The sequence below is a fragment of the Furipterus horrens genome, unplaced genomic scaffold (genome assembly GCF_987537825.1).
Source record: "Furipterus horrens unplaced genomic scaffold, mFurHor1.1.pri manual_scaffold_4, whole genome shotgun sequence".
NCBI lineage: Eukaryota > Metazoa > Chordata > Mammalia > Chiroptera > Furipteridae > Furipterus > Furipterus horrens.
In genome coordinates, this window is record NW_028327174.1 from 186,472,836 (window position 1) to 186,499,482 (window position 26,647).

At 33.8% G+C, this 26,647-nt stretch overlaps 1 protein-coding gene and 1 non-coding gene across 4 annotated transcripts in view; both read right to left on the reverse strand.

Moving 5' to 3' along the window:
• PTBP3 (polypyrimidine tract binding protein 3) overlaps positions 1–26,647 on the reverse strand; it is a 103,764-nt gene that overhangs the window by 7,908 nt on the left and 69,209 nt on the right. For all 3 annotated transcript variants that reach the window (XM_090274568.1, XM_090274567.1, XM_090274569.1), the window contains 6 exons: positions 22,382–22,492; positions 20,732–20,906; positions 6,753–6,830; positions 2,548–2,687; positions 2,277–2,310; positions 159–251 (listed from right to left, as the gene is read on the reverse strand). In XM_090274568.1, coding sequence (XP_090130694.1) covers positions 159–251; positions 2,277–2,310; positions 2,548–2,687; positions 6,753–6,830; positions 20,732–20,906; positions 22,382–22,492 — 631 coding nt within the window. The remainder of the gene's footprint in view (positions 1–158; positions 252–2,276; positions 2,311–2,547; positions 2,688–6,752; positions 6,831–20,731; positions 20,907–22,381; positions 22,493–26,647) is intronic.
• LOC150013557 (U6 spliceosomal RNA) lies at positions 16,067–16,169 on the reverse strand. Its single transcript, XR_016510889.1, has one exon. It is a non-coding gene; the product is annotated as a U6 spliceosomal RNA (small nuclear RNA).

Sequence of the window (26,647 nt, forward strand, 5' to 3'; positions counted from 1 at the left end):
TCTTTATAAAATATAAGCATGTCCAAATAATAATGAAGATATTAGCACAAAGGGATACTCTTCAGTAAAAGTATATTTCTACTAGTGGAAGTTTATTTAATAGAAAAATTCATATACAAAAGGGAAAAGTCATTATTATTATTATTAATCATTAGTACCTAGCTGAGCTTGAGTTGCATCTGCCATCTGAACCAAAGCATTTTCTTTCTTATTAAACATAATCTTCACTCGATGTACATCACCATATACTCCTAATTAAAAAGACAAAAGAAAAGTTTTTAATGCCTAATATTTAATTAATTTTACTAATACATTAAAAGAAGGTTTGTTTTCTCATACAAGTGGAACAAAAGTAGGTTTAAAGTTATGAATATGTGAAAGAGTTTATTCTTGTATCATTATTTTTTAAATCATTTTATTATTTTCCATACAAACAACTGTATACCTACTTTTGCCCCACCCCGTATGTGTTTCCTGGGCAATTTTATACATATGCTCACAAATTTGCATCTCTTCTATGTTCCACATCACCCCCTTATCCTCTTCCCACTTCAGTGTTCACAATCTCTGCTGATAAACAGTGCCATCATCCAAATACTTACTCTCGTTGGAAACTTGAGATTCATCCTTTAACTTTCTTTCCTTAAAGTCTTACAGCCAATAAATCCCCAGCACCCACTGATTCTATGGCTTAAACACCTATCACATCTGTCTGCTTCTCATCATCATCATCAAAGCTACCATCACTGTTTCATACCTGCACTGTCACACCAGCAACCAACTTGTCTACACTGATGTTCCCCCCACAGTGAGTCCTGTCTCCCAAAGGACAGGCAAAATGATTCGTTTATATAAAACCAATACGAGAAACTACATTTAATTAATTTTTAATACATAAAATTATAGGCAGAATTTTCTATAATATGAAGGGCATTCTCTCATTTTTTTCATTCAGCATATTAATATATATTGCAGTTGATGTGCTACAGGGTATCATCAATATTACAAAAGTAAGACCCGTAAGTAGTAGCATCATTACCACTTTGTAACGCGATGAGAGAACAACCAAAAATCTTCAAGGAACACAAAGAAGTGCTGGTTATCTTGTGGGGAAGCACCTAAGAATGGCTGAACTTAGAGATGAGTAGTAATTTTAAAATTTGAAACAAAAATACAAGTATTCTTGTCCTTTTCAGAAATAACAAGTGGCTGAATACAGATTATTAAAAAAAAAAAATAACACATACAACTTGTTCTTCAAGCTGAGGGTGATTTCTTTTTAAATGAGTGAGAAATTTTAGAAAGAAATGTGCTTTGACTATTAAAGAGACATATGGAAAGGTGTCACAAATACATGATTTCACTATTGAAAATTAACAGAAATGTGTCATCAATAAAAACTTTTACTGCAAATAAGCATAAAGGATCTCTGTGGGGTGATCAAAATGTTCTAAAATTGGACTTTGATAATAATGGCTGCACGATTTTATAAATTTACTAACAATCATAGTATTGTTGTATGGCATATTGCCTGGCTATAAATTACACCTCTAAAATACTGTTTAAAAAACCCATTACCCACTCAAAAAATTTAAAACAATTTTCTATCATAGTAAAAATTCTTCCAAATGAGTTTTAACCCCATTTGTTAAAAATATTCTAATACAACAGTTTTCAAGATTAACTAATTTAGCAAGAAAAATGAAACTTTTCTAAGTAAATAACAACAAAAATTAATGAATTAGACTGAAAAATTAGTACCATAATTAATTAGGTATAGCAGCAATGAAGCACTTCTGTTCACAGCATCTATGTTTATGAGGTGTCTTTTTCAGTTATGACAACCATTATGATCAAGTTGCCCCTATCCCTGTCTACAGCTTCAGTATGTTTCCCTTACACTCCCCACTGGACCCTCTTCACATCCAGGTTCCAGAAGCTCTCTCTCACTGCTAGTATCTGAGAAAGGCTATTTGCCCTCATTTTTCTGCCTGGTTAAAACTTAGTCATTTTACACAAGTCAGCTTAACTATCATTTTTCTTGGTATGCCATCTTTGATTCCCTCAGCTACGTCAGGACTCCCACCTATGTGTTCCCTTTTTTATAAAACTTTATTGTATTTGTAATTACTTACTAAATCTTATTAGCTACTCTATCCTCAGTAACAAACACACTACTTGGCACATAGAGATGATAGTCAATAAATATTACTGAATGATGAAATGTGTTCAATCCACGACAAAAATAATATCAAAAACAGAGAAAAAGAACTTACCAAATAAGATAAACAGTCCATGTGGTGTGATAAGCTGAAAAGGATGGTACAAAATGTAAGTGATTAATCTAAGTAACAATTTAAAGTAAGTTTACTTATAGTAATAACAATGGACTTTGTTTAAAGCATTTATTTTATATACTTCCTCTATATATACTAATGTTGAATTTTAATAAAAATTGTTGCACTAAACTTAAAATTTTTTATGTGAATACAACTCTACCACCAGATGTCCTCCTGAAAGACTGTTTTATAATAGTTTTCAACTCACATCAGGATTGAGATTGGTGACAAGTAGAACAGAATTTCCAGGTATACCACTAGCCCCAGGAATGGCCATCCTTCCAGTGACAGCAGAGGAGGCAATTGTGAGAGGACCGAGAGCTCCAGGAACAGCTGGGACTGATAGACCTTTTTAAAACATCAAAAGCATTTCATATTCTTATTATTTGAAGACTACAACACTTAATAAATGAAGACAAAAGCAAAAACAGAAGAAAATGTGTCAAAGTTGCCATAAGGATATCAAAGGCCAGTTTTCTGTCCTAAAGAGTCTGTCTGGAAGACAGGTTCTTGTTTTTTAACGTTATCATAGTCAGTATTCTATTATTTATATAGTACTTTGCAGAGCAACTAAATTCACTGGTCTTAAAAGCCATTATACTTCTCAGAGGATCAACTATAAGCACTCCCTCATTTCTTGAAATAGATATATTCCAGCAATTTCTATAAAGTATATAGAATTTTCATATTGACTTCTACCATAAAATAAGATATATAGGAGGTCTATCTGGAAAAAGTCCAGCCACTGTTAATATAAAGAGAATGGTTTGCGCAACACTGATGTAACCTGGCAGCCAAGGAGAGCATGGACTGCAATGCTCATGTGTGACTAATGATGTCTTCACTGTGCTAGGCAGTGGGGGTGGTAGACACCATTGAGTGAGCCTGTGTACTGTGTGGCCACTGCATTCAAAACGACTGCATGAATAGAGCAATAAATCGGCATCAAATTTTGCACTAAACTTGACCAATCCTCTGAAGAAACTACTCAGATGATTCAGAAGGCTTCTGGGGATGATGCCATGAGTGCAGAGCAAATAAAGGCGTGGCACAAACACTTCAAAGATGGTTGATAATCTGTTGAAAGTGATTCACATTCTGGAAGGCCTGCAACAAGCAGAGCGCCTGAGGATGTTGAATGTGTACGGGCTGCAATCAACAAAGATCAGCAACTGACGGTGTGGGAAGTAGAAGCTGATCTGGGAGTCCAAAAACTACTGTGTCTGAGATTTTGACGTAGGATCTTGGCATGAAACGTGTCGCGGCAAAATTCGTTCTTGGCTTCTGCTACCAGAGCAGAAGGAACATTGTGCTGCAGTTGCTATTGACTTGATTCAAATCGCCACCAATGAACGAGACTTGGCGCCCTGTACTTCTGGTTTTTCCCAACCTAAAATCACCTTTGAAAGGGAAGAGATTTCAGACATCGATAAGATTCAGAAAAGTACGATGGGGTAGCTGATGGCAATTCCAAAAAAGGATTTTGCAGAGTGTTTTGAACAGTAAAGAAACACTGGGAGAACTGTGTGAGGTCCCAAGGTGCCTACTTTGAAGGGGACTGAGGGGTCATCGTCCTGTGTACAATGTTTCTTGTATCTTGTATCTTCTTCAATAAGTGCCTCTATTTTTCATAGTGCATGGCTGGATACTATCTGGACAGACCTAGCATATTTTAAAAATCTTTTGAGAAGTCACAAATATACATGCTAGATGGTATTGCATGTTCTAAAACTGGATTATGAAAATGGTTGCACAACTCTGTAAATTTACTTAAAGTCACTGAGTTACATATCTATGACAGGTATACAGGCATAAATGTATGACACTCTGTATGAGGAAGCATTTTATAACCTTGTGAAGTGCTATATACATATTATTACCATCAACTACAGATTTATAGAATTCAATATTCTTTTGTACCAAGATTTTTCAAGCTCTCTATTCCCACAGATAACCCAGAACTATCATACTGGAATACTGACACTATATACTATACTTAAAACAGTATACCTTCTCAAAAGGTCCCACTACTTGTGTTTTGAGCTTAAAAATGATCTAAGGTAGCCCTGACTGATGTGGTTCAGTGGGTTGGGCACTGTACCATAAACCGAAAGGCTGCTATTCGATTCCCAGTCAGGACACATGCCTGGGCTGTGGTCCAGGCCCCTGGATGGGGGCATGCGAGAGGCAACTGATTGATATTTTCCACACACACTGATGTTTCTCTTTCTCCCAACCTTCCCCTTTCTCTATAAATAATTTTTTAAAATCTTTAAAAATTACCTACAGTAAAATCTCTAGTTTATATAAAATGAACCAGTTGCTTAATTCATTGGTTCTTAAAGCTCAAAATTTCTTATAATAGACAGGGTCTTGCCACCTTACCACAAATCATGTAAAATTGCAAGTTAGTTTATATTCAGACAATTCTGCTTGATAAATCTATGGTCATTACTACCATCAGCTTGCTGAATTTTAAAACTGTGTAGACCACCATCTCAGGCTGGATACTTTTCCATGAAATTTATAATCAATAGCCGTTCATATGACTTCTCTTATGCCCCTCCAATCCAATTTGCAACTTTTGAATAACTTTCGTTTCATTAAAAATTTTCTTCCTTTATAGTTTACATTCAATTTTATTTTGTATTTGTTTCAGGATATTGGTTATACAACCACATACTTTACAAAATGTTCCCCCTGATAGTTCAAGCACACACCTGGCACCATACATACTTATTAGAGTATTACTGTCTATATTGCCTATGCTGTACTTTTGGAGGCCTATCATATACCGCCAAAAGTACACCTTAGTTACACTGTAAAAAGCTTATATGTATGTATGTGTATTTGTATATACATAATCATTCTTTGGTATCCATGGATGCCCACAAATATAAAACTCTTACATAAAAATATAAATCCCTTACATAAAATGGCATAGTATTTGGATATAACCTATGTACATGCTCCCATATACTTTACATCATCTCTAAATTACTTAAAATACCTAATACAATGTAAATGCTATGCTCTGTGAATGCTTGTTATACTGTACTGTTTAGGGAATAATGACAAGAAAAAAGTCTGTATGTGTTCAGTAAAGGTGCAATTGCTCTACACCTAACTATGTATGGCACGCCAGTAACATTTCTGCCCCTGAATATTTTCAATCCAGTTGGTTGAATCCAAATATGCAGAACCCATGGATATGAAGGGCTGATTGTATATCTCCCTACTAGACCTTAAAGGTCTTATCAATTTCTCTTTCTTAACATCTACTATAGTATTTTATATACAGTGTTTCAAAAAGAAATATCTAAAATCAGAAGGACCTATATCACTACTTTGAAAAGTATATCAATTAAACATTGGGGAGCTTCAAATAAAAACAACATACAATGCCTTCATTTTAATGCAACAGGCAGACTGTTCACTTAGACAGGTTAACACGTCTTAAAACCACCAGAACCCTAAAACTTAAACTTCAATCTTCTTACCACTCTTTCCTTTTTAGTTAACTTCATTCTATCCATCAAAGAGAAAGTAGTTAAAATTCCCTGAATTAGAAGGGTAGGTTATAAAGATTATTGCCAGAAAGCAATTACATTGTGACTTAAAATAGTTATATTTATGAATCAGCTGGAAGCTGAAAATGTAATATGTAGACTAGCTTAACATTAATGCCACTCTTTAATTGGCAACCTCAACATTTTCCTTAGAAACCAGAGATAAAACCATCAAGAAAATTTTTTGTCTTCTTAAGATATAATCAAATTTCTTTGTTTACTATTTGGAAAAGAGTGCGTATCATTATTAAAGTATTAACCAATTGCTATCTCCTAATTATCTCCATTAGCTAAAGAAAAAAAATACATAGCCCCTGAAATTAACAGCATGCATATCCTCTTATGGTAATCTTCTGAACTCATTACTGACCCTCTCAAAAAAGGATTTATGAATAAGTTGAATACTAAATATTTATTAATTCGAATATTTACTGACTGCATAATATGTACTGAATGCTATCAAAGGTTTGAGGACAAAGGTAAGACAGACACAAGTCTGTTCAATATGTAACTGGTAAGTTTATCTGCAAAGACAGAAGCAGTCCATACATCTTATACAATATCCAAAAAGGCAAACCTAAGGTTATTTAATATAGTCAACCTAAAGTTATCTGTGCCGATGGCAAATATAAACAATGCAGAACATATAATGGAAATTTGCGACTGAGAATGGAACCAGAGAGAAAATCTGTAAACATAAGGAAGCTGTGCATCATACAATAAACCACTTCTATGGTTGATATACGTAATACTTTTATTGTAAATCCTTCAAACATGGTAATATTTTTCACCTTGATAAATTCCTAGAAAATACAGAAAATCAGAAAAATAATTTCAAATTCACCTGCAGCTTGAGGAAATCCAATGGCTGGGGCAAATCCAGCAGCCCCTGCATATGGTGAGGAAATTATACCTGGTGCACCTAATGGAAAAGAGAAGCTAAAATAAATATATTACCTTCTATAAAAACGGTTATCGAAGCAATAGAAAATGGTTATTTGAGGGTACATTATCGATAGATGGTTATGAAGTAAAAATTAATTCAACAAGTGATCTTTAATGTACGAGTCTGCCACTTACAGAAGCTAACCCCTTTCAACTGAGTTTAAGATTTAATAGTACAGAGTAGCTGTTATTTAGTTTTGAGTTATTAGCTTGTTACTTGGTTTTGTTAGCTAGGCTGAGATTATTGCCCTTATTTAGAGGATTGTTTCTATGTGAAAATCATCAAATACTTTTTAAGTTGTACTGTACCTACGTGGTACTGCACTGATAAAAAGGACATATGAAATAAAAATCCTTGCTTTTGAGAGGTTTATAAACTAAAAATATAATTAAAGGAGATTCGTATGATGAGGATCTAGGAGTTTAAATATAAATGTACTACAAGTGATCTAAGAAGAAGGGATCACAGATGATTCACTCTAATTGATTGGAAAAGGTTTCTCAGAGTTAAAACTTGAGCCAGACATTATGAATTGAAAAGCACAGTGTTTACAGTGTGTACTAGATGCTAAACAAATGCTGGCACTCTTCCCTTTCCTTTTAGAAGCTTGGCGACTATGCATCATCAACAGAACTTAATTCTAATGGAGGAGTCAGTATTAATAGAAAAACAATTCGGTTTTGGACATATGAAGGTGGAGGTAAAGACATTCAAATGGAAATGCCCAACAGTGGAAATGAGAGAACAAACTCAGAATAACTATTATAAGACACAGACTTGTAAATCATCTATGTAGAAATAAATGTAAGAAAGCCATGCAAATTGAGAGCACTACTAAAAAGGGAACAAGACAAGAAATGAAGAGAGCTAGAAACAGAATCTGGGAGCATTAGTACACTTAAGTGGTAGAAGAAGGGAGAGAACATTCTAAGGATGAGAGAAAAAAACAGCCTTAGAAAAAAAAGTGGAACTTTCAGCCAAGATGGAGCCCTAGGTAGACATGCTGAGTCTCCCTAACACAACTAAGAAGGAATACAACAAACTCAAAACTGGAGACAACCAGAAGTTCCAGGAAATCAGGCTGCATGTAAGTCCAACAAAGATATAAAGAAGAAATGTTCATCCAGACCAGGAAGAGGGGTGGAGCCGGGACAGAGAGGAAGCTGTGTGGTGGTGGCTGTGGTGGCAGCATGCCAGCGGAAATCACAGTCACACATTTTAAAAAGTTGGGAGGGACACCTGGGGAGTACTCCCAGCAACAGACCAGACCTCGCAGCTCACTGCTCCAGCGCCAGGTAAAATAGAGCCTTGTTGCTTCAGACTGTACAAACCAGTGGGGGTTGGGGCAGAGGAAAAAACTGCTGGTCTCTCACCAGAGTCCGCTTGTTTAAAGGGCCCTCATGGTCCTAGAACGTCCACAGACCCACCCACTCTGGGAACCACAGCCAGGGCAATAGCTAGAAAGGCGCCAAACCATACAGGAAGGGGAAGAAGTACCTAGAAAAGAGGCAAGTGCTCAACAAGCAGCATTGTTCCCTCTCAGAGCACTCTCCCACATACGGCACCACAATGTGAGTAAACGAGTGACTTGGCCCTATCAAATACTAAGGCTCCGCCCTTTACAATGTAACAGGTGCAAGAGCCCTACCTAAGACACAGAGGCAAACACAGGAGCTTGTCAAGATGAGGAGACAGAGAAGTATGGCCCAAAAAAGGCAACAGGTCAAGGTTCCAATGGGAGAACTAAGCGACAAGGAGACAGCCACCTAACAGACTTAAGAGTTCAAAACACTGGTGATAAAGATGCTCAGACTTTACATATACTTAAGTATACCTAATGCAGAAGGGAAGTGAAGGCTAAGCTAAGTGAAACGAAGGAAAATCCATACAAAACCAATGCTGAAGGGAAAGAATTGAGGTTCAAATCAATGATTTGGAACATAAGGAAGAACTAAACAAGTCAACCAGTAAAGAATGAGGAAATAAGAATTGAAAAAAAATGAGGAAAGGCTTAGGAACCTATGCGACAACTTTAAACGTGCCATCATCTGAATAATAGGGGTACCGGAAAGAGAAAAGGAAGAGCAAGATATTGAAAACTTACGTGAAAAAATAATGAAGGAAAACTCCCCAAATTTAGTGAAGGAAACAGACATACAAGTCCAGGAAGCACAGAGAGTCCCAAACAAGTGGACACAAAAAGGACCACACCAAGACACATCATAATTAAAATGACAAAAGTGAAAGATAAAGAGAGAATCATAAAAGCAGCAAAAGAAAAGCTGAGAGTTACATACAAAGGGGTGCCTATAAGACTCTCAGCTGATTTCTCAAAAGAAACTTTGCAGGCAAGAAGGGACTGGCAAGAAGTATTCAATGTGATGAAAAGCAAGGACCTCCAACCAAGATTACTCTACCCAGCAAAGTTATCATTTAGAATGGAAGGGCAGATAAAGTTCTTTCCAGACAAGGTGAAGCTGAAGGAGTTCATCACCACCAAGCCATTATTATATGATATGTTAAAAGGACTTTTTAAGAAAAAGAAAATCAAAACTATGAACATTAAAATAACAGCAAACCCACAGCTATCAACAGAATTAAAAAAATAAAAACAAAAACAAAAACAAACTAAGCAAACCAGAATAGGAGCAGAATCATAAGTATGGGGATGATTTGGAGGATTATCAGCTGGGAGGGTGTAGAGGGAGAAATGGTGCAGGGATTAAGAAGCATAATTGGTTGGTACAAAATAAGACAGGGGGAAGTTAAGAACAGTATAGGAAGGGGTAAAGCCAAATAACTTATATGTATGACCTATGGACATGAACTAAGGTGAGTGAGATTGCTAGAGGGAAGTGGGGTACTGGGTGGAGGGGAGCAAAGGGAATAAAAAATTGGGACTACCGTAACAACAAAATAAAATATACTTAAAAAAAGCAGAAAAAAGTGGATTATAGTGCTTCAGGATGTAGAGAGACAAACTTTTTAGGGGAGGGGGTTCAACAGAGGTTAAAATAATGAGAAATGTACAAGATAAAGAGTAATGTTAGATACTTAAAAAAAAAGAAAAAAGAATAATGTTAGAGTAGCAGTGGAAAGTTAGATTGTGAGAGGCAAAGGGAGGTTTCTTTTTGTTTTGTTTTGTTTAATGATAGGGTGATGAATATATTTATAGGAAGAAGAAGGTAGGCTGATTTTCTAAAGGAGTTTAAAGCTTATGTAATTTTTTCCTCTTCACTGAAGAGAATTCTTTAACAGAATTAGTTAAATATATAGTTGTGATTTATTAAAATAGTTCAAGAAAATATAGTCATTTAGACTTAGAGAAAGAGCTAACAGAAAGAATTGAAGATAGGGAAAAAAACTGACAGAATAACTGACATAATAAGAAGAGAAACATATTTACTGAAAGCATCTTATGAGACAAGCATTCTTCTAGTGCTAAGCATTGAATAAAGAAGAGAAGAATTTCTGGCCTTCCTAAACTTACATTCCAGTCAACTGAAGATCACAGGTAAAATGATTCGTTTTCACACAAGTAACTATATTTAAGGCATAAAGGAAGACAACAAAGAAGCTTCAATATGGAGATAAGTAATTATAAAGTTATACTACAACGTCAAATATAAGAAGAGATATGGTAGATTGTATTATTGTTGCCAAATATTCACTTGCCCCTTGCATACAGCTCTGGCCAGACATGTGACTTGCAGTGCTTCCTATGGGAGAAACATGCATTTCTATGCAATTCCCACTGCATTTGATCATGTCATAATGGAAGCACACAGACATGCTGTCTCTATACAGCAGTTTTAAGAGGCCTTATGGTGTAAATCAACTCTCTTATTTTTTACTTTCCGCCACAAGAATGCCATGTCTCAATGGAGTGACATTTTTGGCCCAGGCCCTAGATTACAAAGGCATGTGCATGAAGGTTGCAGAAGCAGATTCATAGCTGCCTATGTGTCCATGCTACAAGAGAAACAAATGTTAATTGCTGTAAACCCAGAGATCTGGGGAAACAAGGGAGGTACTTTTTAAACACAACAAAGAGACTAATACAGATGCCTACAGAGAAGGGTATGAGGCAGATCAGCAGTAGATTTTAGGGAAATGAGGAAAATTTTGAGATAACTATCACAGAACATAAAATAGTGATAAATACAAGAACTGGCAAACAATTACCAGGGTCAAATTTTAATTGTTTACAAGTAGAATATGATGATTAACAAGAACGTCTTGTTAAAATTTGAAAAAAAAATCATTTATAAAGTTTCCACAAATCTCCTCAAATAAGCAGAAACAAAAACATTGTAGCAAAGTAATCTGTTAGACAATATGTCAGTATCTTTATGAAAAGATTACACAAACCTTTAAGAAAAGGATCTAAGATTTGAATGATTAAGAATAGATATGTTATATTTGAAAAATGTACCACCACAATTGTAATTAAGGCAAGACAAATTAATAAACAACATTTTTACCTGTGAAATCAGTTTATAGGTATTATTTATAATAGCAATACCCCAAAGAAACAAGCTCAATGTCTCAACTGGAGAATGATTAAATATACTGAGTCATTAGACAAAATATAGAGTCATTGACAATATTACAGAGTATGTACTATGAAAAAAGCAGAGTTAAAATTATGTTTTCTTTAATGTGGGTATAGTAGCAGACTAAATAATATAGAGCAACCTTACTGCAGAAAATGTTCAATGAAAGAATAAAAAGATCTTTAAAAATCTGACAGCTGACAATATAAGAAATAACCAGGCCAAAAACCTAACCCTGTGAGCTGAGCTTTGGTTTTGTCAGCCACACGGAGTAGCAGACAAGACAAATTCGAAGGTTAGCTCAAGGAGGTCACTAGGAGAGGTTCACAACATTAATCTAGAAGTGTAAGCCTAAAATAACCCACCCCATTTATCCACTCCTCCTATGCTCAGAAGACTGAAAGGAAAATTACTTATGTGTCTAGCAAAGAAGGAAAAAAATATTCCCGAAAAGTTCTAACCCAATGCAAACTCTCATGCAAATTTGCAGCCCTAATTCATATTTTTAGGAGTCCCAAGGAAAAATAATAAAATGTGGATTTAGATAAAGATGGTCCCAAATATAGACCATTTAATATTGAGGACAAGTAAATTCTCTCTGGAAGAACATACCTCCTTGATCCTAAGCCTTAAAGACCTCTCAAAATCAATTATACAAATATAATTAATACCTCATCAAAAAGAAAAAAAAAAAAGAAAAACAGAAAGAAAAAAAGAGAAAACATATCTAATTGCAGAAATACAGCTGGTAAAGATTTCGGACACTGGAATTATCAGATAAAGATTTAAAGGTATGTTGAAAAATATCTGTATGGCAGGAGCCAGTTTTTGAAAAAGAACCAAATAAAGTACTAGAAATGAAAAGCAACTATTGAAATCTAAAATGACCAGAAAAATTTAACAACAGATTAGACAAAGGTAGAGACTGTTAATGAAATAGAAGTTAGACTCCAAGGAGTTATTCAGAATGCAGCTCAGAGATAAAGAAATAAAAAATACAAAAGTTTGAAACACTTCAAATAGAGTAAGTGGTATAACATGTCTAATCGAAGTTCCAGAAAGTATGAAAAGAATAGTGGGGAGGGTAAATATATGTAAAGGTAATTTCTAGAACAACAACAACAAAACCTACCAAATCAAGAATCCCAATGAGCTCCAATCAGAACAAATCATACTGAAACTACAGGGCATCAAAGATAAAGTATCTATGAAACAGCCAGAGAAGAGAGTAGCAATTAGGTCCACAGCTGACTTCCTCAGACAACAATGAAAACCAGAATACTGCAGAATGATTTCTTTGATATACTGGGAAAAAAAATACCTATCAACCTTACACTCTATACTAAGAAAAATATCTTTTAGAATTGACAACAAAATAAAGACATTTTGGACAAATAACAATTGCAAATGCTACCATGAACTCCCCTAAGTGACTACTGAAGAATGGGCTTCAGGTACAACATAAATCAGCGGTTCTCAACCTGTGGGTCGTGACCCCTTTGGCGGTCAAACGACCCTTTTCACAGGGGTCACCTAAGACCATCGGAAAACACATATATAATTACATATTGTTTTTGTGATTAATCACTATGCTTTAATTATGTTCAATTTGTAACAATGAAAATACATCCTGCATATCAGATATTTACATTACGATTCAAGACAATAGCAAAATTACAGTTATGAAGTAGCAACAAAAGTAATTTCATGGTTGGGGGTTCACCACAACATGAGGAACTGTGTTAAAGGGTTGCGGCATTAGGAAGGTTAAGAACCACTGACATAAATGATTCCCAGATGGCATATATGTGTAGCAAGAAGGAATGAAAAACCTCAAGAATTATATATGACTTAATTTAAATGAATATTGATTATATAAAATACTAATTGCCAAGTTAAAATAAAAATTTTAAACATAGTATCAAGAGTTCAGAGGAGGTTAAAAGAAGGTAAAAGGAGTTAAGGCAGCATGATCAAAACCTGAGGGTATCTGGGAGAAAATCACTCAAGGCTGAAGGAATAACCAATGGAACAATCCAGAGGTGGGAACATAACTAACATTTTAGAAACAGCAGGGCATCAGTTTGGTAGGCAGAAGGCGCTGGGAGGGAACATCAAAGGAGATATGTCCAAAAAAGTGAACTTGGAGTGGATGATATAGGGCTCGGTAATGCAATACAATAAGAATGTGGGCATTTACTCTGAAAGAAATGGGAACCTCTGGAGGGTCATCAGCTTAGACTAAAATGGTATGACTTAGTTTTCTTTTCTTATTTACATAGAATCAACTATACATATGTAAAAGGTACTATGTGAAGAATTCTGATATGTATTTAAAATATATGAAACTATCACAAAAATTAAGATAACAAATATTATTTCCATCATCTTAAAAATTTCCTTGCATCCCTTTGTAACTGATCTCTTTCCAAACCCTGTCTGCTCTCAGGCAACCACTGATCTGCTTTCTGTCAATACAGGCTGGTTTGCATTTAACATAATTATATATGAATGGAATCATATATTTTTATCTGCTTTCTTTCATTCATAATAATGTTTTGTCTGGCTACTTTCATTCAGTATAATCCTTCTGTCCTTATCAGTTTATTCCTTTTATACTGCTAAATAGTATTTCACCACATGGATGAACTACATTTTGTTTATCCATTCACCTGTTAACAGAATTATTTCTAGATTTTGGTCTTTACATATAAAATTACTCTGAACATTTGTATACAAGTATTTGTATGAACAAAAACAGTATGCTAGTGAAAGGTGTTGGAATGGTGAGCATTTTTAATTTTAGCTATTGTAATGAGCATGTAGTAATACAGTAATTTTAATTTCCTTGATAACTAGAGATGTTGAGCCTCTTTTCATGTGTTTATTGCCACACATACACAATGTTGTGTAAAGTAACTTTAAATCTTTTGCCCAGTTTTACTGGTTTCTTTGTCTTATTATTGTGCTATATGAGAGTTCTTTATATAACTTGATATAATGAATCTGTCTGACATGTGTGTTGTAAATATTTTCCTTCAAGTCTATAGCATGCCTTTTAGTTTTCTTGATGGTATCTTTCAAACAATAAAACTTTAAAATTTTAATGTACAGTATATAAGTAATTTCATTTTATGGCTGTGCTTTTTGTGTTCTAAGAAACTTGTGCATATCCCAGGTAGCAAAGATTTTCTCCTAAGTTTTCTTTTACAAGTTTTATAGGTTTAAGTTTTACACAGAGATCTAAGATCCATTTCAAGTCAAGTTGTCAGTATGGGTGAGATATGAATCAATGTTTATTTTTTTTCCAATATGGATATCCACATGTTCAAAAACTACTTGGAAGATTTTCCTTTCCCTATTGAATTCTTACATTGGCAATTTTGTTGAAAAGCAATTAACTACATATGTGTGAGGTCTGTTTCTAGACTCCCTATTCTGCTCCATTAATCTATATAACTATCTTTCAACATGACCAAATTGGCTTGATTACTGTAGCTTTATATTGCCTTGCAATTAAAAATTTTAAAAAATTCTTTTGAATATCCCAGATATGTTCTTTTTCCATTTCTATATAAATTTTAGTAGTTCGGTGCATCTTACTAAAGAAAAAACTTAGTAAGCTTTTCAAGGTTGTTGAAAATGAAATCAAGAAACCCTGCCTTTCTGTATGAGCAGCAGTTAGAAAACAACGTAACAATGATAGCTACAATTTTCATTGCACTTATGCCGTGCATCACTCTAAACTCTTTACATATATAAGCACATTTAATGTTCATCACAACCCTATCAGTAAGTGCTACCATTATGCTCATTCCATGTATGGGAAACAAAAGTACGGAGCAGTTAAGCAATTTGCGCAAGGTTATGCAGATAATAATTATTGGTCCTAGAATTAGAATCTAAAAAGTATGGTTCCTAGAAACAAATCTAACAGAACATCCAAACCTTAATGGAGAAAAGTCACCAAATTTATTGAAAGACATTAAGGAACATCCAAATGAATGGAGAAATGTACAACATTCAAAGACTGGAAGACTCTATTGTAAAGATCCCAGTGTCTTCTAAGTGATTTATAAAGTCAGTGTAATCCAGTAAAAACTCCAATAGCTTTTTTGATAAGTTGATACTAAAATTCATGTGTAATGGTCAAGTATTGCCAAGATATTCTTAAAGAATAAGGTAAAAAGACCTCCTCTATCAGATACTGAAGTTTTACTGCTATGATATAAAAATGCTGAAACTATTTTTTTGTGTGTATTGTAGGATCAAGCAAATAAGTAAGGCTAATGGAAACTAGCTTTCTCATTCTTGAAGAAGGAAGTTATCGATATGAAAAAAGGGGTGCCAGGTATCAGTTAAAATTTGTGGTTTTAAACAAACACACAGAAAAATATATTTATGGAGCACACATACACACATATCCTAGTAATGTCCATTTAAAGTGCCTAACCCTGATAGGGTAACTCGTAGCACTGTCCCATACACCAAAAGGTTGCGGGTTCAAACCCCGAGCGGGGCATCTACGGGAGGCAACTGATTGGTGTCTGTCTGTCTCTCCCTCCCTCCCTCTCCCTCTTAAGTCAATAAACATATCCTCGGGTGAGGATTAAAATAAATAAATAAAAATAAAGTACCTATAAGCAATGATGTCTTTTTAGCAAGGAGCACATCTATTGCGTGTCATCCTTGCGCAGGGGCCATGCTAATCTTCTCTGTATCGTTCCAATTTTAGTATATGTGCTGCCGAAGCGAGCACGCAAATTCGTGAAGCGTTCCATATTTTTTGGGTCTGCTGCATGGGCAACAGCAGACCCTCCATATCACCCTGCCCAGGCTCTGTAGCTTCACATAAGAAGCTACACCATCGTCTCTCGAGACGGACGGCTGCCGACGACGACGACATCTATTGCCTAGATGTTAATTTCTAAATCCCATTTCTCATTGAAAAGAACCAGGGTTCACTTTGCAGTGCTAAGGCAGGGAAAGTAAAGAAAATCTGATATATCTTCTTCCAGAAAGTAAGAAAATGCTCAAACAATGATGGGGATATTTCAAGAGACCGTAAAAGTCAGTGTGAAAGAGCTCCCACTGGCCAAATCCGGGACAGTTTGAGCATAAGATGAAAAATTATGGTATAAAATTATAACCCACGGAATAAGAATCTAATGATACGTACTGAGACAAAAAAATAGGTAAATGGGTAATAAGTAAGCCATAGAGATCTAATGCACAGTATAGTATATACGGACAACAATATTATATTATAATTACGTAATGTGATAGTTACATTGGCAATCATATAATATAGAAATGTATCAAGGTAACATGTTGCACACCTTAAATTCACAATGTTGTATGTCAAACTTATCCAAAATGAATAAATGAATGAATTGGATGATGTTACAAAAAAGTCCTTTATAATAAAATCCCCGCTAATATATGTAGAAAAAAAAATGGAATTATCAAATCACCAATATAGCAACCATCATCACAGTAACAACTAATTTCGGCAATGGATGCTAAAACTCTATTTACGTAGTCTCAATATATCTCCCTACAAATTAATTACAAAGAGAAAAAGTGACTTTACTGGAAGAAACTCAGCAGAAACCACTTTAATAAGTGATTATAGGGTAGAGGTTCAGAATGAGTTACCCCAAGATGTGCCTTTGTGGTATGCCGATCATTCTGAGCTAAAGGCTAACAAAACCGTGCTGGCTCAAGAGAAACTTCTGCCCCCATTTAACTCTCAAGAAGCCTTCCACCAGAAGTAACTTTTGATGATCTATCTATTGATATATGGCAGGGCAAACTATTAGTTACTAAATATTTATTAACATCTGCTCTTCTTATCCTGCAATGAGCTTTCTCTCCTTTGAAGCCCCAATGCAGAATGTCATACTTACCTCATTTTCTCTTTCTGTCACTGAACCGCTCGTATATATGGGGTCTTTGACTCTCTCATGTGTGTAGGGTTCCCATATGTATCTATATACTTAAGTTTGGCTATCTTCTCTTGTTAATCTGTCTCATGTAGATTTAATTATTAACATTAGACCAGCTGAAAGAACCTGGAGGGTATAGGAAAGTTTCTTCCTCCCTCACATGATCAAACTTATTATCACCAGGAACAGAATAAATTGGCATCGTTTGTCATTTGGTGTAATAAACTGAGAAAAACACATTATTTCAGCCAAAAACACACACTCATACTGAGAGACATTCTATACAATAACCCACCTCAACTCTTAAGAAATGCAACGGTCATAATAGACAAAGAATGAAGAAATGTTCCAAATTAAAGGACTCTAAGAAGGCATGACAAATATATTACCCTGGTACTGGTTTGGAGCTTTACCAGAAGAAATTCTCTTATAAAGAACATTATTTTCTCAACTGGCAAAATTTTAAAAGGTCTATGGATTAGATATTATTATTGTATGAATATTAATTTCCTGATTTTGATAACTGAACTGTGTTTAGGTAAGATTGATCTTGTTCTTAGAAAATACACAATGAGTATTTAGAAGGAAAGGCGCATCATGCCTACACCTTACTCTCCAGTGATTCAGGAGGGAAAAAACTTACCTATACACATACACACACATGCACACACAATCAGAGAGATGATAAAGTACATGTGGCATGATGTTAATAATTGAGGAATATGAATGAAAGATATAAGGCAATTCTTTGTATAATTCCTGCAGCTTAAATTATTTCAAAACAAAGTTACTAAAATATTATAAACTTTAAATAGAGTATATAGCCTTATGTCAGGGTAACAAAAGATTTCTTAAATAAGACACAAAAAACACAAACATAAAGAAAATGGCAAATAAGTCTGACTACATAAATATACCATAAAGCCAAAAATGGGAGAAACACATATAACCAAAAAAAGGACTAGTGTCTGGAATATATAAGGATTTTTCTACAAATAAACACAAGGAAAAGGAAGAAACCATACACAAAAATAGAAAAAAGAGTTGAACAAAAAATTCCTAAGGAAGAATGGCCAAGAAACAAATAAAAATATGTTCAACCTCATTGGTAATCAGGAAAACTTCATAATCACCTCACACTGAAATAACCCAAATGTCTATCCACAGTAGAATGGATAAACAAACTGTGGTATATTCACACAACGGTAATCTATATACTTGACATTATTGAGAATGAGTAAGTAAAAGTCACATATGAATATGAATGAATCACAAGTAAAAAAGAAAATAAATGCCATGATCCCATTTCCATAAGGTTCTAATCATAGGAGGAAACATTTTTTAAATGGTAAGAAAAGAAAACAAAAACAAAAAGCTTAAGAGCAAAAGAATGATTATCATCAAATTTGAAACTGGTCATCTTTGGGAGAGTGGAGGCACAATCACTGTGAAGGGTACAAAGAGTGCTTCATGAGTATGTGTAACTATTTGATTTCTTAACCCACTTGACAATTTCATGGGTATTAAAAAACATTTACATATTTTATAAGCTTTTCTATAGGTATAATACAGGGTGAGGCAAAAATAGGCTTACAGTTGTGAGTACACAAAAGTTTATTCTTGTATTATTATTTATTAATTATTGTATTATTTTCCAAGCCAACAAGTGTGAACCTACTTTTGCCCTACCCTGTATGTATCACTAAAAACAGGGACAGGGTGGTTGCAGCCTAACCCGAGGAACTTTAAACGGCAAGCTTTAAAAAATAGGAAGAACAAACAGGTAGGAAAAAAGTTAGCAGTGTGGTGTTTCAGAAGCCAAGAGAAAAAGGAGGGAATAGTAAACTTCCACACAATATATAAAAAGCACTGTTCTCTGATGAATCACTTGGGATGTAGGCATTCATTATTTTGCAATGACTAAGAATTTAACACAATGAAAAAGAATGCTAACATTCTGATAATTTAAATTCAGAAACCAAATTTCCTAATTGTATTTTTAAAATGTCATCTTTCCAGAATGCAGAACATTAATTACATCAACAGCATATATTCAATTATTGCAATAAGTGTAGTTCTGCATCTGATAGCCAGTTTTGGCAAACTTCATTGATAGCCCCAACTTCTAGCATGTGTTAGTAAACTGGTAACTACAAAGACATTTGGCTCAGCAAAACTGGACATGTAAGTAGGGACTGGTAACATAAAACACAAACACTGGTCAGACTAAAGCAGAAACTAGCAATTTTAGAAATGTGAACTGAACAGTTCAACTTGACTTTTTCAGTTATTAACAAAAAGCTTTTATACTTGAAAATAAAGTTACAAACTATTTTCTAGAAAATTTTGGAAAACATTTAGCTATGGAGTCTTTATTTTCACCTGTAAAATGAAGATGGACGAAATACGACTTAAAATCTCAATTAGCAATATTTTATGGTCATTTGGGAAAGGAAAATCAATCATGAAGAGTAATAAAATTCAACTGTTTATCTAAATATAAACCACACTTTTGAGAAGAGCTAAACCAAAAAGTAGCATACATTTACCTAATGATATATCCAACTGGTTCATCCACTGCTTTTTCCTTAACGTTAAAGGTTTATTTAAAAAGTATAAATATGATCCAGATCAGGGGACATACAAGAATCAACCAATGAATGCATAAGTAAGTGGAACAACAAACTGATGTTTTTTCCCTCTCTCTCTCTCTCCACATCTCCCCTTTCTCTAAAACCAATAAATATAATTTAAAATAAATAAAACCAAGAAGTATCAGTATATTGAGAACTAGTTTTAAACAAAAGGAAGTTCTTCAGAGTGCAGAGACAATTCAGAAGATTTTATTTTTAATAATGCAAAACTGTAACTTCCCACAAACTTAAGGTAAAGATGGAAGTTCAGACGTTTAAAAAGCAAAATAAAATAAATCCTGTTCTTTGCATAAAGAAAGAACATACCACTAACTTAGGTTCTTATTTTAAAATATCACTACTTAAAAAGCAAAACAGTATTTCTCTCAAGAGCACTTAAGCCAATATTTTGTTGGCTATAAACCAAGATATTTAAACTAATGTTAACATGTAAAAGATTACTGATTTGAAGCAAATGATTATATGGCTGATAAAGGATGATTAATATTAATGTCAGAAAATTAATCTGTCACTTTTTATTTCAGGTATTTACTTGTTTTGCCAACTAACAGAATCTACAAATATTAAAATCTAATTAATGGACATTTTGTTCTATAATCCTTGCTATCCTTTAGAAATCCCGAGTGAATCCAAGAAAAAGGCTGACATAACATGGATTAATAAATGAAACGGTAGAACTTCAGAAAACTTGCTTTGTGACTCAAAATGCAACTACTCACCAAAAGCAGCAGCCATAGGGGGTTCAAGGGGTGGATGGCTATCACCAGTAGGAAGGTCTAAGCGAGTGAAGTCTCTGCTTTTGTCATTATTATATTTCACATTAAGGCTGGTGAGCTTGGAGAAGTCAATGCGCAGAGTGCAGCATGCATTATAGATATTCTGGCCATCCAGAGCCTAAAGCATGTAAGAAAGGGACTGATATTTTGCAAGACAACAACACTGATAAATCAAGCAGCCTCTACTTAAGACACAGAATGGCTATCAGATATAAAGCAGAAAGCACTGGACTAAAAACCAAAGACCTTTTTTACATTTACCTCTGTCACTGTGTGCACCTAAGAGAGAAAAATAAAACCTCTAATTCTCAGTTTTTTCATTTGTAAAGTAAGAATAATCATTCGTATCTTGTCTCTGGTAAGATTAAATGAAAGAGAAGAAATGTAAAGGCTTAGAAAACTATTATGCATCATTGTATGTTTTATTAACTATTATTATAATTATTTTGTCCACAAAAATATTTAAAAATACTTTAATTTTACATTTCATCTTAATTCTTTTTAATGTACTTAACAAAAAGATGAAATAAAGCCTTCCTAAGTGATATCAGAACATATAAAATATTATCTACCATTTTTTCTTCTAAGTTTATTTTTTAATACTGGGAATAAAAAGCTGAGGGAAATTTGGAGTCAGTACTGATACAAAACCAAAGATCAGTAATCCCTCCCCCTTCGCAATAAAAATTTACCAAAGGAATATTTGTAACCACTATGACTTCCACAAATACCCAAACTTTTAAAAATAGATATCAGAAACCAAGATACATAAAAAACAAAAAACATACAAAACACCCCAACTTGTAACAGTTATCAGTGAGTATGCCATCATAAAGGTGCAAAATAATATATATATGGAGGTAGATGGTATAGCAAATATAAAGGCTCTATTTCTGATTGAGTCAGATACCGTGTGGTACACAAAAGTACAACAAACCTTGTCCCTATCATTGGAAAGAATCTAGAAGTAATTCAGATACTGACATAAGACAGAATTGTGATTAAGGATAGATCTCAACAGGCGGTGGGTCAGATGTAACTAAACTGAATGTGAAATTTTATATCTTGTCAAAAGTCAAGCACTCATGCACTGAAACAAAACAAAACAAAAAAATGCTATGAATTGACAGGAGCATATTTTCTGAGATTTAATGTCTTTAGCAATTCAGAGCTCAACAAGCTTCAACAGTGAGTACGGTTGCAAAAACAGTGAAATCAATCTTTGTCTAATTTAATAGAAGAAAATGAAGATACAAGGGCAAAGATAATTCTACTTTATTAGTCAAATTATATCAGGAGTACTGTGCTCAATTCTAGACTTTAAGTATAATGGAAATGAGTCCCAGAGATCAAGAAATAATAGGTGATTTAAAACCATTTCATATGAACAAAGAAGTAAATTTTAGCTTATTGTGAAAAAGAGAGCACATGAAACAGTGTATTTAAAAATGGTAATTTTTACATTATGTATACTTTACTACAATTAAAAAATACATGATAAACTGGAGCAAGGAAGAAGACATAATGGCTTTCTTCAGTATCACTGAAGTGACTGATTAACACTTGAAAGATTAAAAAAAAGATAATAATTACCATTTTGGCATATTGTGCATTCAATGGGTCAGCATACTGAAGCAAGGCTTGAAACTGATTATTCTTTGTAAAGGTGATTATTTTCAAGACTGTGCCAAATTTAGAAAATATCTGAAAAAAAGTTTACATTAGGTTAAATCTAAGGAAAAATTAAACTAACATGTCTTTATAAATACAACTTGACTCATGAATCCCATTTTAAAATCAAAATAATTTCCTCTATTAAAATTGTTGGTACCAAAATAACAAGTGAAGCTAAGATGTTAAAGTTTCAACACCATGCATGGCTTAAAACACGACCTAATGGCACTCAAATATTTAACCTATTTTATAAGTCATAAATGACATAATACTAAAACAGGAGGCTACAATAAATAAATTAATATATAATTAATTAATTATAATTAATGTTATAAGATAATGGGGTTAAAAGTATATGAATGGAGGTGAAAGAGTCTTATGGATCAACTATTTCACTCTGACAATCAGCATCATCTACTTCTTGAGGTTTTATAGAAGAAGAAAGTACAAAATGTTCAACAGAGACTGCTCTATTAATTCATCAAGTATTCACAGAGCACTGGAAAGTCAGCAGTGAACAGAGACAGGAGTCTCTGCCCTAATGAGAAAAGACATGTAATAAATAAGCGAATAAATAACAATGTCTAGTCATAAAAATGTGTTATGAATTAAAAAAGAAAAAGGGATGCGAGTAAACCAGAATGCAAGTTGGGAAGGTATAAGGGCAGTCAAGGAAGGTGTCTCTGAAGTGTCGCTGGAGAAGAGGAATGAACGGTGTAGGGAAGGTTTTCTGACATCTGTGGTTACCAACGCTCTTCTAGTACTGTTCTACTTCACCAACACAAAGGTTCATGGCCAGGGTTACTACAATGCATTCTGTTTTCCCTCACATCCCATTTTTAATTTGAATCTTAATGAGCCAGAAACTAGTATTTCTGCTTCTAAGAATAAAAAGATAATTATTCCCTATGCTGGTAAGAACTTGCTAATATTAAATATTATGTCTCAGTGGCCCTTAATAGGACAAATGGCCCTGCTTTTTAATTATCAGAAAGAATAATAAAGAATACCCTAAAGCAGAGGCAACAAAAAAAACTAAATTCAACTACATTAAAATTAAAAACTTTTGTGAATTAAAAAACACTATCAGCAGAGCGAAAAGGCAACCCACAAAATGAAAGATGGTATTTGCAAATCACATACCTGATAAGGAGTTAATATCCAGAATATATAAAGAACTACAATTCAAAAACAAAAACCCAATTTGAAAATGAACAAAAACCCTGAATGGACATTTTTACAAAAAAGATAACTGAACAGCCAATAAAAACATGAAAAAGTTCTGAACATCACAAATCATTTAAGAAAGGCAAATAAAGTCTGAGATACCACTTCAAACTGAGTAAATTGCTATTAGCTAAACAAAAAAGAGGCAAGGCAGGGGAGAGCAATGGGGGAGAAAATGGGACAACTGTAATGGAAAAACAATAAAATTAAAAAAAAAAAAGAAAACAGAAAAAATTGAGTGTTAGTGATGGTGTGGAGAAAATGAAACCCTGTGCACTACAGAAAATATTGCAGTGCTTCTTCAAAAAAACTTAAAAATAGAATTACCATATGATCCAACAATTCCACTTCTGGGAATATATCCAAAAGGATTGAAAGCAGGGACTCAAAGACATATTTGTACCCCACATTCATAGCAGCTTTACTAAAGTAAAAAGATGGAAGCAACCCAGTGTCCATCCACAAATGAATGCATAAACAAAATGTGGTATAGACATACAATGGAGTATTATTTAGCCTTAAAAAGGAAGGAACTTCTGATATATGCTATAACATGGATGTATCTTGAAGAGATTAAGTTAACCGAAATAAGCCAGTCAAAATAGGACAAAAGATGCTATGATTTCACTTGTATGAGGAACCGAGAGTAGTAGTCAAATTCATACAAACAGAAAGTAGAATGGTGGTTGCTAAGGGCAGAGAAAAGAGGAGAATGGGGAATTATTGATTAATGAATGGGTGCAGCAGTATGTTAAGATGAAAAGTGTATGGAGACACATATATGGTGTTGGGTACTTAATACTTAATGCCACTGAACTATACACTTAAAAATGGTTAAAATGGTGTAATTTATTTATGTATATTTTACCACCTCCAAAATAAAGTATCCTAAAGTCTATTATTCTAACAATTGGTTGACGCAAAAGAATACTTTTAACATGTACAGACAGGATGAGGTTATTAACAAGCAGCATGCTTGTTATGGAAAATATATTTTGGGGGTTGCTGCTTATTTTTTCTTTTATTTTTTAAAAATTTGTCTTTTTTCCCATTACCATTTATCCCTCTGACACACACACACACACACACACACACACACACACAAATGGAGAAAAGTATTCTGTTTCTAGAATACAATATATTTCTATTCTACAGGTTTTCTTTGCATGTAATTTTTCAGAATAAAAATAAAGACTCAAATAAAGCAGGAAGAAAATAGCAAAAAAAAGGGAACATCTAGGAATCTAGGAAAGCCTACAGTGTGATTTTAACATTATTTCATAATTACAAAAAAACTAAATTTTAACAGACTTTGTTTCAGAAGATTAACATTTGGGAAAATTTAATATATTCAGATTTATCTTTATTGATTATAATGTCTTTGACTCTATTTCCCTAATATACTTATTTTGATGTCATAGACACAGAGACCCAACTCTTGATGTCTTCTGTATATTATAATCTTCTAGACTTTAAAATAGGACTAAGAAAATACTAAATAGCAAATTCTGGTAAAATTAATCTTCAGGGTGATTTTTATAAAGGCAGAACTTACCAGAAAATGAAAATGTTCACTAGTATTCACTTGTAAAAAGCATATTCATATTAGAAATTTTTAAAATATCAAGTACATTGGCCATAACTTGTTTATAATAGTTTTTGTAGCCAACAAATCAGTAAGACTTAATAACCAGAATTTTATATTACTAGTGTTGATTTTTTTATTTAATACCATAATAATTGATAGTTGCAAGTTATTTATCTTTATTCTGTCAATTCAAAAAGATCAGTTCTTTATCCTTAAAAGATTTGTCTCTTGGACATTCATAAAATACTCCCATTAATAACAATATTTGGTAATAACAGATTATATGAGAATACTATTTTGAACTACTTCTTCAGGGCACAAAGAAATTTTTAGTATGCAGGGTTGAGTTTACATGATGATCAAAGAATGCCTTCTTTATCTATTAATATTCTCTAGGTGATGCCATATAATCCAATGACTTTAAATTTAATCACCCATAGGCTGATGATTACCAAATCTCCAGCCCTGAATTCTTATGCCAATCCAAATTTATTTCCCAATTGTCTATTCAGCATCTCCTACTTGGATGTTTAATGGGTATATCAAACTTAACATGTCCAAAATGTACTCCCCCTCATTTTTTACTATTTTAGTATAAGGTAGCTCTATTTTATCAGTCTCATGGCCAAAACCTAGAAGACATTCTTGATCACTCTTTTTCTTCATAAACCACATCTACTCGACCCATCAGCAAATCCTTCCAAATATTATCCATAATCATCACTTCCAGGGCCCACATCCCTACGCAGGTCTACACCATCTCTTATGCCTACAGCTTATTCTTAACACGGCAAGAGTGATTCTTTTAAAACATAAATATACCCCCTCTTGCCAAAATTCTCCAATGGTTTCCCTTTTTTCTCAGTTTAAAGATTATAAAGGCTTTATATAATCTGGCTCCTGTTTCTCTGACCCTCTTACTTATACATTTCCTACTTTTTACACTCCAATGACATATCCTTATTTCTGATACCTGAACACATTAAGTATACTTCCATTTTAAGGACTTTGCACTTGTTTTTTTTTCTGACCGGACCATTATTCTGCCATATACACACCCTAACTAACACCTTAACATCCCTCATTTGAAATAGCACCATTCCTGTGCTTCAGTCACTCTCAATCCCCTTACCATGAGCTAAAGTAAAAACCATCAGCTTCTATAGCATTTAGCTAATGCCAACTATTGAGCAAAGAATATAAAATAATCATTTAATTATTTATAACAGGTGCAAGCAACTCCACACTTCCATGTATTTTCACATCTCAATAGCCATTATATTTATGTTACTACTTATGAAGTTATATCTTACCCACAAGACTAAAAAGGCAAGGATCAATTTCTTACAGAGCAATTTAATGATAATTAC